Source organism: Phyllopteryx taeniolatus, chromosome 2, assembly GCF_024500385.1.
Source record: "Phyllopteryx taeniolatus isolate TA_2022b chromosome 2, UOR_Ptae_1.2, whole genome shotgun sequence".
Classification (NCBI taxonomy): domain Eukaryota; kingdom Metazoa; phylum Chordata; class Actinopteri; order Syngnathiformes; family Syngnathidae; genus Phyllopteryx; species Phyllopteryx taeniolatus.
The window spans coordinates 33,466,124-33,477,795 of record NC_084503.1 but is presented as its reverse complement, the minus strand read 5'-3'; the positions used below and the strand labels follow the sequence as shown (position 1 = coordinate 33,477,795).

At 41.5% G+C, this 11,672-nt stretch overlaps 2 protein-coding genes and 1 pseudogene across 4 annotated transcripts; 2 read left to right on the top strand and 1 right to left on the bottom strand.

Moving 5' to 3' along the window:
* Positions 1-460: 460 nt before the first annotated feature.
* On the bottom strand, positions 461-8,325 carry cdc42se2 (CDC42 small effector 2). Of its 3 annotated transcripts, XM_061765817.1 has the most exons (6): positions 8,180-8,312; positions 7,600-7,679; positions 5,293-5,536; positions 2,925-3,026; positions 2,743-2,818; positions 461-958 (listed from the first exon to the last, which is right to left on the bottom strand). In XM_061765817.1, the coding sequence occupies exons 3-5, from the start codon at positions 5,344-5,346 to the stop codon at positions 2,744-2,746; spliced, it is 231 nt and encodes a 76-aa protein (XP_061621801.1). In that variant the 5' UTR covers positions 5,347-5,536; positions 7,600-7,679; positions 8,180-8,312; the 3' UTR covers positions 461-958; position 2,743. The 3 variants fall into 3 exon arrangements, with proteins under 3 accessions (XP_061621801.1, XP_061621802.1, XP_061621800.1); XM_061765818.1 differs by lacking the exon at positions 7,600-7,679 and having other exon boundaries at positions 8,180-8,325; XM_061765816.1 differs by lacking the exon at positions 8,180-8,312 and having other exon boundaries at positions 7,600-7,734.
* Positions 1,565-1,674, top strand: LOC133474534 (5S ribosomal RNA; annotated as a pseudogene).
* nip7 (NIP7 nucleolar pre-rRNA processing protein) lies at positions 7,747-11,352 on the top strand. The gene is made up of 5 exons (XM_061765815.1): positions 7,747-7,910; positions 8,021-8,107; positions 9,323-9,461; positions 10,905-11,045; positions 11,125-11,352. The coding sequence occupies exons 1-5, from the start codon at positions 7,855-7,857 to the stop codon at positions 11,242-11,244; spliced, it is 543 nt and encodes a 180-aa protein (XP_061621799.1). The 5' UTR covers positions 7,747-7,854; the 3' UTR covers positions 11,245-11,352.
* Positions 11,353-11,672: the final 320 nt, after the last annotated feature.

Below are 11,672 nucleotides of genomic sequence, written 5' to 3'. Positions count from 1 at the left end.
TAGTTGGGATGGAAAAAAACTCCTTGGTGGAAAAAACAAAAGGACATTAAGTAGGTCCAAACAGAGGGAGAGAACACTGCCATCTGTGGGGAATATGACCACACTCACTCGTGTGCAGTGGGGATACTTCCAAGTTCATCAGATTTAGATATTTCCTGGATTTCAAAAACATGCATCTGAAACTATGAATCTAGTAGAAACAACTATGGCCTCTGCTTAAAAAAAATAAGAACATGACGACAGATAAGGAAGTTCATAGTTTATTAAAAATTATTTTAATTTAATGAGTATTTTTTTTTTTTTTAAAAGCGTAATTCCTAAGCAGGCGTGAGTGTACATGGTATATGGTCCAGTGTACGCGACTCAATTCAAGTTTAGTAGAAAACAGCAATCTTCAACCCTGAAGATGACTCAGAGGATCATGAGACTTCTCTGAATAAAAAAAGACAAAACAAATACCAACATTTTGCTATGCTACCTCCACCTGTACTTTATCTAACCTCTGAGAGAAAAAAAAAAAACAAAACAAAACAAAAAACGGAAACATAAGGTTCCACGTCTTCAGCGTGGCCCAGCCACCGTGAGGTCCGTTTGCAAATGCGATAATAAATACAGGCATTCATGTGGGCTACGAGAGCGACATAGTTTTCCTCATGCATACATACACGCACACACCCGCACAAGCATACGTCGGACTGAGATGAGCGTACTAAATAAAGGTTCCTCTTCTCTACTCATTTAACTGGTACTCTTTACAGTGCAACAGCATGGCAGCAAATGGATAGCAGTGCTTTCGTAAAAACAATTTAAAAAAAAAAAAAAAAAAAAGGAATGAAAAATAAAAATATATACAACATTATGGAAAACCAGTACTTTATCTTTTGGTCCTGCGTCCATGAAGGACTGTGATCTGCGTCCTCCTATAAACAATAGTAGTAGTTGCCACCACACTGAAGGCCTGTGAGAAAAGCAGAACATACGTTAGGAAACACATATACATGAAACAAACTAATGAAATGTCTTCCAGAGAGCACAAATTTAAAAATGAATACAGTGGAACCTCTAAAGTCAAATAACAGAAATAAAGCAGCACGTTGGGCTTGTGATTCGCACGGCTGCCTCACTAAAGTCAGCCTTCCTGTGTGGAGTTTGGATCATCTCTGTGCTTGTGTGGGTTTTCTCCAGGTACTCCGGCTTCCTCCCACATTCCAAAAACATGCATGTTTGGTTCCTTAAAGACTCTAAATTGTCCATAGGTGTGCATGTGAGCGCAAGTGAGTGATTGTCTATATGTGCCCTATGATTGGCTGGTGGCCAGTCCAAGGTATAGCGTGTCTCTTGCCCAAAAATCCAGCTGGCTCCAGCTCAACCGCGAGGATGAATGCTATACAAAATGAATTGATAGAAATAATCAATTTCAGGGTCCAACTGACACAATCACAAAACTTTCATAAACTGTATGCCATTTTAATAATATTTTAACATTCGCAACTGACAGCTCTATCTGTGCATTTCTGGAATGTTCGTGCTAAATACATATTTTAACTTTATAACTGATTTATTGGCTTACGGCCATACTGCCCCGAGAACGCCCGATCTCGGAAGCTAAGCAGGGGTTAGTACTGGTTAGTACTTGGATGGGAGACCACCTGGGAATACCAGGTGCTGTAAGCAGGCGGCACGGTGGGCGACTGGTTAGAGCGTCTGAGAGAGGTTCTGGACACAACATCACGTACATCTGTATGCAATCTGACCCATCCATCCATTTTCTGTACGGCTTATCCTCACTGGGGTCGCAGCTATGCTGGAGCCTATCCCAGCTGGCTTTGTGAGAGAGGCGGGGTACACCCTGAACTGGTCGGTTGTCTATATGTGCCTATGCAGGGCAACCAACCATTCACACTCACACCTATGGATAATTTGGAGTCCTCAATTAACCGGACATGAATGTCCTGACATGTGAAACCGGAGTACCCGGCGAAAACCCACGCAAGCACGGAAAGAACATGCAAACTCCACACAGGACGTCTGGAGCCCGGTTTCGGACCCATGACCTCTGAACTGTGATGTGGATGTGCTAACCACTTGCCCGCCGTCCCATAGAGAACATAAGTGAAATATAGTAGCTTTAATAGGTAAGAAGGAAACATGACACAGCTGTCAATGTACAATTCCAAACCACTAAACACTACAATGCAAATCATAAATATTGTTAAACTACAATGTGTATGTTAGTATGACAAGGATGTATGCAAGATGGAACTGTAAAAAAAAATTATTTTCTTGCAGGAGGAATGGAGCAGAAATAAATGCCTCAAAGAAAGTTTGACTATATATACAAGTTTGTTTGACTCAAAAGATAATTATGTACGGTACTGTAAATAGGAGAATCCTTTATCCAGATTTCCACTAAATTTAATGTGAACCCAACATGTATGTTTTTGGAATGTAGGAGGAAGCTGGACTACCCATGAAAAACCCATGCAAGCACGAGGGAGAACATGTAAACGCCACACAGGATGGTCTGAACCAAGATTCCAACACTGAACTGTGAGGCCACCGTGCTGCCCTGGCTCTGGAAACAATTATTTATTTTACTTCTTATGAGGAAAACTTGCTTCTAAACAAACTGGAAGTTTTGTTTAACATTACAGTTTCCACTGTAACATTTTAATCTTCATACTGGGCTACTGAGGTAAGCAACTACACCTCAAGTCAAAGAAAAAGACATGTATGTCTCACCTCATAATTGTGAGCCTTCAGAGCCGCCGTGTGCGTAGCCGCCTTTGGATTTCATTTGGGCCTGGATCAGGTCCACCTGCAAGCATGCAGTAAGCAGTGTTCGGTAAGAAGAGGAACCACAGCAGCCTTGCATGACCTGTGTGGGTTTATCTGAGGAGTAAGAGGAGCTTTTAAAAACCCACCGAAGGCAACCCCAGGCCCATGTCACCCGAGCCGACGTGTGTGGTGTGGACGAAGTTCGTTGGCTCGCCGATCATGGAACGGTCGATTCGTCGCCTCCGTTTCTATAAATGGGGGTTGACAAACATACCCTGGCTTTTAAAATACATTCACTAACAGGCAGTAAAATTTCTTGAACTCAACATTGTTTGACCACAACACTTGCACAAACACTGCATAAAACTCTGAACAGGAACATAACAGCATCGAACATGGCAGGTGTCCTTGCTGGTACACAAATATATTAGAATTCTAAAGCAAGTTGCTATAATAACAACTTCTTCTTCTTCTTTTCCTTTCGGCTTGTCTCGTTAGGGGTCGCCACAGTGCGTCATCCTTTTCCATGTAAGCCTATCTCCTGCATCCTCCTCTCAAACACCAACTGCCATCATGTCTTCCCTCACGACATCCATCAACCTTCTCTTTGGTCTTCCTCTAGTGCTCTTGCCTGGCAGCTCCATCCTCATCATCCTTCTACCAATATACTCACTATTTCTCCTCTGGACGTGTCCAAACCATCGAAGTCTGCTCTCTCTAACTTTGTCTCCAAAACATCGAACCTTGGCTGTCCCTCTGATGAGCTCATTTCTAATTGTATCCAACCTGGTCACTCCGAGAGTGAACCTCAACGTCTTCATTTCTGCCACCTCAAACTCTGCTTCCTGTTGTCTCTTCAGTGCCACTGTCTCTAATCCGTACATCATGGCTGGCCTCACCACCGTTTTATAAACTTTGCCCTTCATCCTAGCAGAGACTCTTCTGTCACATAACACACCTGACACCTTCCTCCACCCGTTCCAACCTGCTTGGACCCGTTTCTTCACTTCCTGACCACACTCCCCATTGCTCTGGACAGTTGACCCTAAGTATTTAAAGTCCTCCACCCTTGCTATCTCTTCTCCCTGTAGCCTCACTCTTCCCCCACTACCCCTCTCATTCATGCACATATATTCTGTCTTACTTCGGCTAATCTTCATTCCTCTTCTTTCCAGTGCATGCCTCCATCTTATTAACTGTTCCTCCAGCTGCTCCCTGCTTTCACTGCAGATCACAATGTCATCTGCAAACATCATGGTCCACGGGGATTCCCGTCTAACCTCATCTGTCAGCCTATCCATCACCACTGCAAAAAGGAAGGGGCTCAGGGATGATCCCTGATGCAGTCCCACCTCCACCTTAAATTCGTCTGTCACACCTACAGCACACCTCACCACTGTTCTGCTGCCCTCGTACATGTCCTGTATTATTCTAACATACTTCTCTGCCACGCCAGACTTCCGCATGCAGTACCACAGTTCCTCTCTGGGTACTCTGTCATAGGCTTTCTCTAGATCTACAAAGACACAATGTAGCTCCTTCTGACCTTCTCTGTACTTTTCCATCAACATCCTCAAGGCAAATAATGCATCTGTGGTACTCTTTCTAGGCATGAAACCATACTGTTGCTCGCAAATACTCACTTCTGTCCAGAGTCTAGCCTCCACTACTCTTCCCCATAACTTAATTGTGTGGCTCATCAACTTTATTTCTCTATAGTTCCCACAGCTCTGCACTTCACCTTTGTTCTTAAAAATGGGCACCAGTACACTTTTCCTCCATTCCTCAGGTATCTTCTCACACACTAGAATTCTATTGAACAAGCTGGTCAAAAACTCCACAGCCACCTCTCCTAGATGTTTCCATATGTTGTTGCTATAATAACAACAAAGATTTTAATTCTCAGAACAGAAACCAATATAGATTCTAAATATGTTTTTAAATAAACCTGTTATTTCTTTGTGCTGTGGTAAACAACACTTCCCATTTCTTATCCTTGAATGCCATTTGAAGTAAAATTTTTGTGAGTTTGTACAAAAACTTACAGCAATGTTAGCAATGAGAGGTACCCAGGCTGGTCCACCAATAATGCAGACCACTAATGTAGGTGATCCAGCGTCGCCATAGCATTGACAGAGATGCCATTCTTTTCATGATAAGCCAGTGACGCATTCGAATATCTCTGAAGCTAAAACTGAGACAAAGGTTGACGATCTTGACTAAGTTTATTATCTGTAAGGATGGCTGCAAACAGGTAAAACAACTGCTTGCTCTTTTCCACAAAAAGAAACTATTGCATTTAGGTCACATAACATTTAGAACATCCTACATTGCAGATGAAGGAACATGCAGGAATAGTTTCTCCAGTCTGCCAAACAGGGACCTGCTCATATTTACCTTACATTATATGGAAGAAAGGCACAGTTTTCTCCACGGGGGAAAAATTTCCAACATGTCATAAATTTCTACTCTAAATGATACAATGACAAAAATGAAATAAATAAGTATACTCACAGGCTGTGGCTGCTCCGCAATACAGCAGCTAAAACAAACCCAGAATTCAGTCATTCCTAGGCAAGTGACGCCGCCGCTGTAGCAGTTTCCTGTTTCGGTTGAGCCGCCACTCGTTGTGTGTCTTCCTGTCTGATGTCAGCAGAGCCGCAAACGCACAGTGGAAACTGATGGCGGTCTCGCCACGGGTCTCTTCAAGACAAGCTTTTGCTATGAGAAGCGACCGCCCAGTGCAAGGAACCCCCTCCTGTCCACAAATCGTACAAAATAGGTATCAGAAGTTGCTACCAAACTTTTATGAAAAGGGTGGACTCTAATTTGAGACAAAAATAATTGTAGCCAATAGAAATGCTTTAAGTAATGACAATTCTGCTAAAACAAACAATGAGGTCAAAATGCACCTCTAAACGTATGAGTCCGTTCATTACACATTTACATGTTTGGAATATTTGTTTCCAAATCTTGCCTTAGAGCTAGTAGTTACACCGAGTAAACCATGACTGAAAAATATGGAGAGAACACACAAATGCTTGCAATAGCGGACACTGAGAAAGAAATGAGGTCAGTAAAGTATGTAGCAGACGCGCCTGTGCAGTGACCTAATATTGACACCGTCAATAATGCTCACATTTTGGAGGGGAGGGGGGTTAATGTCATAATGAGAGTATCTCATTACATATAGGAAAGAACAATGGAGGAATGTGAATGGCAGGCTATGTTTGGAGTGAATAACTGAATTTTAAAGCTACACCAAGGGATGTGTTATGTCTGGAGAGAATAGCCTAATTCAGTGATTCTCAATTGGTGGATTGACACCATTTTGGGTGGGTGATGAACAACTGGTTAAAAAAAAAAAAAACAACATTACATGCATTCGTATTCAGGTTTTTCGGTAAACTACAGAGGCGTGCCAAATTCCCACAATAAAAATATTTGGTAAGGGACTGGAAATGCTATAGCTGCTATGTTACTCTGAAAACAAACAGTGCAGCTCAGCCTTTGGCTTGACGTGATGGCTGGCGAGCTGCTTTTGGCAGTATATCAAACTCATTGAAAACAGCGTCTCGTTAACGTGATTATCACTGCAGCACGAAACAACTTCCAATGGCAATTATACAGCCTCTACCGTCTTTAGATGGCGCCAGACACAAATGACAATCTAGTTTTATGGCATAATCAATTAGACTATTCAAACTGTTTCTGTTTCACTTATCTAAATTGTTCATGTCCCAAAACAATGCACAGTATTGGTAATGAAGTTTCATCAAAAAGAAAAAAGCTGTTATATTTAACTTTATTCATTATAAAATGATCACGTCCTCACTCAGTTTGTGCTCTGAATTGCCCTGTGAACATCCATGCATAGTGCATTTGTTTAAAAATATAAATATACTGGATGTGTTTTCAAAGGCTATTTTTTCAACAATACATTTCCTTGATTGTTCTTCACTTCTACAAGTTCCTTTTGAACTGTAGGGGAATGCAGGTCCCAGAAGACAACTGTTGAGACTCACTGACCTAATTGTTTCTACGCTGATGCTTGGGACCATAATGAAATTTTCTGGTAAAGCAGGACGTGAAGGGTGGTGGGGTGGGGGAGAAGAGAGCGAGATCCCTCAAATGCAAGACTGTCGCTAGTATTAGGAATTTCCTTATTTGGACCCATGGCTGTCCGCTCTTACTACCTTTCTCACGTAGCAAAATAGTTTATGAGGTGCTATTATGGCATAATTCATTCAAAAATGGCTTCAGACCACATCATTCAAGTTATTATGAATTTTGAAAAACGTCCACAGACCACCATAATGACAATAAACGATTTCCACTAAAAAAGGCTGCTTTATTCACTCACTACCGACAAGTCGTTTAATGAATTTATTGGAGCTCTGGAGGGACTATTTGCTCCATTTCTGGGCGCGGATTACGGAGAAACGCGTAATTTGTATTTACAAACAAATTAGCGTTATATAATACGGCGTTATATACGGCGGCTAATGAAGAGCCCACTTTACGTGGCGACCGCGAATATCAATATCACTACATAAAATGCGATTGATAAAGCAAGACAAAATGTTTAATTCGAAGGTTAAAAGGGTTACCTGCTTCAAAAACCGCGTTAGGCTGCAGCGGCTAACGGGGTTAGCTCCCTCGCTAGTCTAACCGCATTGACAGCTAGCCAGCCGTGCTAACTCAGCCCCATTTCCCAAAGTGGTACCTAAATTGACAGTTTAAAAACACGCAGCTACTCGCGTGCATTCTGTGAATTCTTCGCTTATTCAAATATATTAATTGCAGGGGAAATGATCTTACCAGACGATGATTTGTTTGTCCGAATCAAACGCTACTGTCGACTGCAGGGGTAGAGAATGCCAAAAAGACAGAAAAAAAACCTAAAAGCAAAAAAAAGAAACAGGAAGAACGATGTTGGGAAATTATACTGACTTCCGTTCCGTGTGATCACTTCCGTATTGACCCACGCTTTGCTCGTTTTACTCGTGGGGGAGCCATTCATTCTTCCGAGATTCGCAGTTTTTTTTCTACAAAAAAAAAAAAAAAAAAAAAAGAATGAGGCCGCTAACCGAAGAAGAGACGAAAACGTTGTTTGAGAAGCTGTCGAAATAGTAAGTGGAGCGGGAGGACGTTTTGATGCACGTTGATGACTACGTAGATTAGCATCCTAGGCTAACCTATACTGTACATACATGTGATTAATAGTTTTCTTTCTTAACAGTGTAGGAGAAAACATAAAGCTCCTCGTGGACCGACCAGACGGCACATACTGCTTCAGGCTTCACAACGAGCGCGTATATTACATGAGGTCATATATTAGTAACACAATAACACAGTGATTCTCAAATGGGGGTCCGCAAAAATAATTAGCAATACGTACATTGTTATGATTGGCTAACCAAGTGCATACCAATGCGGACCTTCGTGGCAACTAGTTCAACAAATGTCAGGCTGTCGAACTCTGTGGTCACGACAGAGCATGGCTTCCTCCTGAGGTCGCGCTCAGCCTCCACTGCGAGACTGGTTGAACATCTGCAGCATCTTTTTTGCATGCTCAAGGAAGCCAGTGATTTGAGGAAGTCCAGGCGACTGTGTCCATTCCAGATATTTGAACATCAGTAAAAATTTTCCACTCATGATGTCCCGATTGTATTTGTATTGTATATCACCCGGGTCCAGTCACTTGATTTGTGAGTGTCTGCCGATACCCAGTCCAATCTGATACATTAAGAAGACATGGACATACAGCATAGCCTTCACATATGATATAGGATTCTAAGATTTGAGCACATTTGATTAGTCTCATGGTAAACAATAAAATTACCATACATTGTTATTTAAAAACGTCTTAAGTAAATGTGTAATGTGTCAACGTAGCTGCGTAGTTGGTGGATGAGAGCTCTTGACTCATCGACAAACAACACTGTTGATTAATTGCCTCGTCAAATGCAACCAATGAGGCACAAGTTTGCTTATCACTAACTCTGTTTAAATGCGTTACATTTTCTAACCTGTTCGGGGCTCTTTAAACTCTGATGATGCCGTTCAGCGAGCTGTTTCGTATCGTTTTCTGTATAAATAGAAAGGAGGCCAGGTGAGGGGAATCATTTGCTCTGACCGTTGCCAAAGTCACGGTGCCCATTTATATGTTGTAAAAGCAGTGATTTATTCACGTTGGAAACTTTTAACCTGAGGTATGTGCTTCCAAGGCGCAAATATTTTGCAGAGGTTGTATTGCTTCACCTGTACAACTTTACAAAAGAAAAGAACATGAGGGAGCTAGAAATGTTGTGCACGCGGGAATGTCAGATTTAGTATGCGATGTCACAATCCCATCAGAGCTTTTCAATTGGTCGCCTGTCCTCATACTATGTATGCACTTTTAAAGCATGCTACAATATAATTTATTGCAAAATCTTTTAAAGACACCAAATGAGACCACAGTTTGAGAATTACAGGTTAATAGGTCCATCGAAACCTCTGAAGCAGTTATCGGTGATTGATCGTTGTCCTGTTTCCACAGCGTGAAGATTCTTAAACTGTCCACAAACATTGCCCGGAACAAACTGGTGTCAGTCGGCACTTGTTTTGGCAAGTTTACAAAGACCAAGAAGTTTCGGCTACACATCACAGCTCTCGATTTCCTGGCACCCTATGCAAAGGTGTGTTGTATTCACTGTCTTTTTAATACTGGGCAATTTTTCCCATTGGAAATAACGTGTATATTTATGGCCTAAAACTTTTTCATACAAATATCTGAACAATATCTTCATATTTTTACTGTAGTGTAATTGTTAGGTTACTGACAAGAAACCCCCCTGTATAATGAATGTAATGAAATAGTGGCGTTTTATATGAATTGTGAGAATGAATGAAGGTTTTGGTTGATAATTCTATTGTTCACTACTGAACAAACCGGACACTTTCCTATTCATTCCTCTCAGTAAATAGAGTGGTACCTCGACTTACGAGTAACCCGACTTGCAAGTTTTTCGAGATACAAGCCATCGCTCAGCCGACTTGTTTTATTTTATTTTATTTTTTAGTTGTAAGCAAAAATTTTATTTACGAGCACTAGATTGTGGCAGCGAACTTAACAAGCAGCAGCAGATACTGAACAATTCAAGAAAAGAGGCCATTTGCTTGCTTAAAGTTGTATATTTCCATTCTTGGTTGAAATTTAAACAAAACAAAGAGAATTACACTTGTTTAATCAATGTACATTACTTAAAAGCGTTAAAAACTATGTCACTGCTAACCTACAATACTAAACGCCATATAAGGGCGAACTAAACTCGCATCAGTGTTGCGGTAGTAATTTGTAATCCTTTAAGCTACGGCTATTTGAATGCAAACTGTGTTGCAACGCGGCCCACCCCCCAAATAGGTAAAATCCACGAAGTAGCAGCCACTTCTTTTATTTATACATATTTTAAAGTTGTATGAACCTCTCCAGACGCTTATTAATCTTTCCAAATTCTTGTTAACCTGGACCATATCCTAATGAACACTTTCTAAACTCTTAAACATACAGGAATGCACAACGGTACTGTACATTATGTAATGTTTTAAATTTTTTATTTTTTTTAGTTTTGTTTTTGTCCAGGAGGCATTTATTTTACCATCCCAAAAATTACAGCATACACTCAAAATTTTATTGACTTTTTGGAAATAATAATAAAAAAAGCAAATATTCCAGTCACAATTCATTTTATGAAATTATTTAACCAATAGTTTCATAATTAACAAAAATCATACTTTTTTAAAGCTCACATACAAATGGCCTGACCCATCAGTCGATTTTAATGTTGCAGCTTAGGCAGTGCAGTTCTCCACCACCGCTAAATTAATAGCTCCCTGCAGTGTAGGCCAATGGAATTCATTCAACATGTCAATTTTTGTGATTATTTTCAAGCAGTTGATGAAACTGTAAATGTATTAACTTACCCATTTGGGTATAACACCTACGCTCAAATTATGCTCCTTGTGTTTTAAATGCACGAGAAAACCGTCAAGGTGATTCATAAAAGCTCTTTCGACTCTCATTGGATTGTGTGTAACTGTGCCTAACGTTGCACTTCTGTGCTTACTTGATCGTCATGAAGTTCAAGGTGTGGGTGAAACCTGGAGCCGAGCAGTCTTTCCTCTATGGCAATCACATCCTAAAATCCGGTCTGGGGAGGATCACTGAGAATACCACGCAGTACCAGGGCGTGGTGGTCTACTCCATGGCTGACGTGCCCCTGGTAGCTACTCTCCACCAGCTTCAAATTCCAACCGGTACAGAACATATTGAGCCGATCACACGGGGTTGTTATTTTTCAGGGTTTTGGAGTGGCAGCCAAGACGACGCAAGAGTGTCGTCGAGTCGACCCCATGTCCATAGTTGTGTTCCACCAGGCTGACGTGGGCGAGTTCATCAGGAATGAAGACGCATTAACATAAATCAAGATTCTACAGTATCACTTGGACTGTAGCTGCTCTTTATTTCTATCCCCCTCCCCACAGCCTCCATCCGCATATTTACAATAAATCCAAATTGGGATGATTTGAGTCATGTTGTGTTGAAATGCAGCATACATACATACGTCAGCTTCATACATCTATTTCTGCAAATATTGGCCAGAGGTGTTTATTTACACAACTGGGGTGGTGTCATGATTGCATTACTGTATTGGAATATTCCATCCATCTTCTACCGCTTATCCGAGGTCAGGTCGCAGGGGCAGTAGCTTCAGCAGGGACGCCCAGACTTCCTTTTCCCCAGCCACTTCATCCATCTCTTCCGGGGGGATCCTGAGGCGTTCCCAGGCCAGCCAAAGGATGTAGTCTCTCCAGCGTGTCCTGGGTCGTCCCCGGGGTCTCCTCCCGGT

Excerpts from the sequence above, each read along its gene's own strand:
- cdc42se2 (XM_061765818.1), bottom strand. The coding sequence starts at position 5,346 with ATGACTGAATTCTGGGTTTGTTTTAGCTGCTGTATTGCGGAGCAGCCA. Across the intron at positions 3,027-5,292 it reads TTGCGGAGCAGCCACAGCCT|AAACGGAGGCGACGAATCGA; the intron begins GTGAGTATACTT and ends CCCCATTTATAG. Across the intron at positions 2,819-2,924 it reads TGGGCCTGGGGTTGCCTTCG|GTGGACCTGATCCAGGCCCA; the intron begins GTGGGTTTTTAA and ends GCATGCTTGCAG.
- nip7 (XM_061765815.1), top strand. The coding sequence starts at position 7,855 with ATGAGGCCGCTAACCGAAGAAGAGACGAAAACGTTGTTTGAGAAGCTG. Across the intron at positions 8,108-9,322 it reads GAGCGCGTATATTACATGAG|CGTGAAGATTCTTAAACTGT; the intron begins GTCATATATTAG and ends CTGTTTCCACAG. Across the intron at positions 11,046-11,124 it reads CCATGGCTGACGTGCCCCTG|GGTTTTGGAGTGGCAGCCAA; the intron begins GTAGCTACTCTC and ends GTTATTTTTCAG.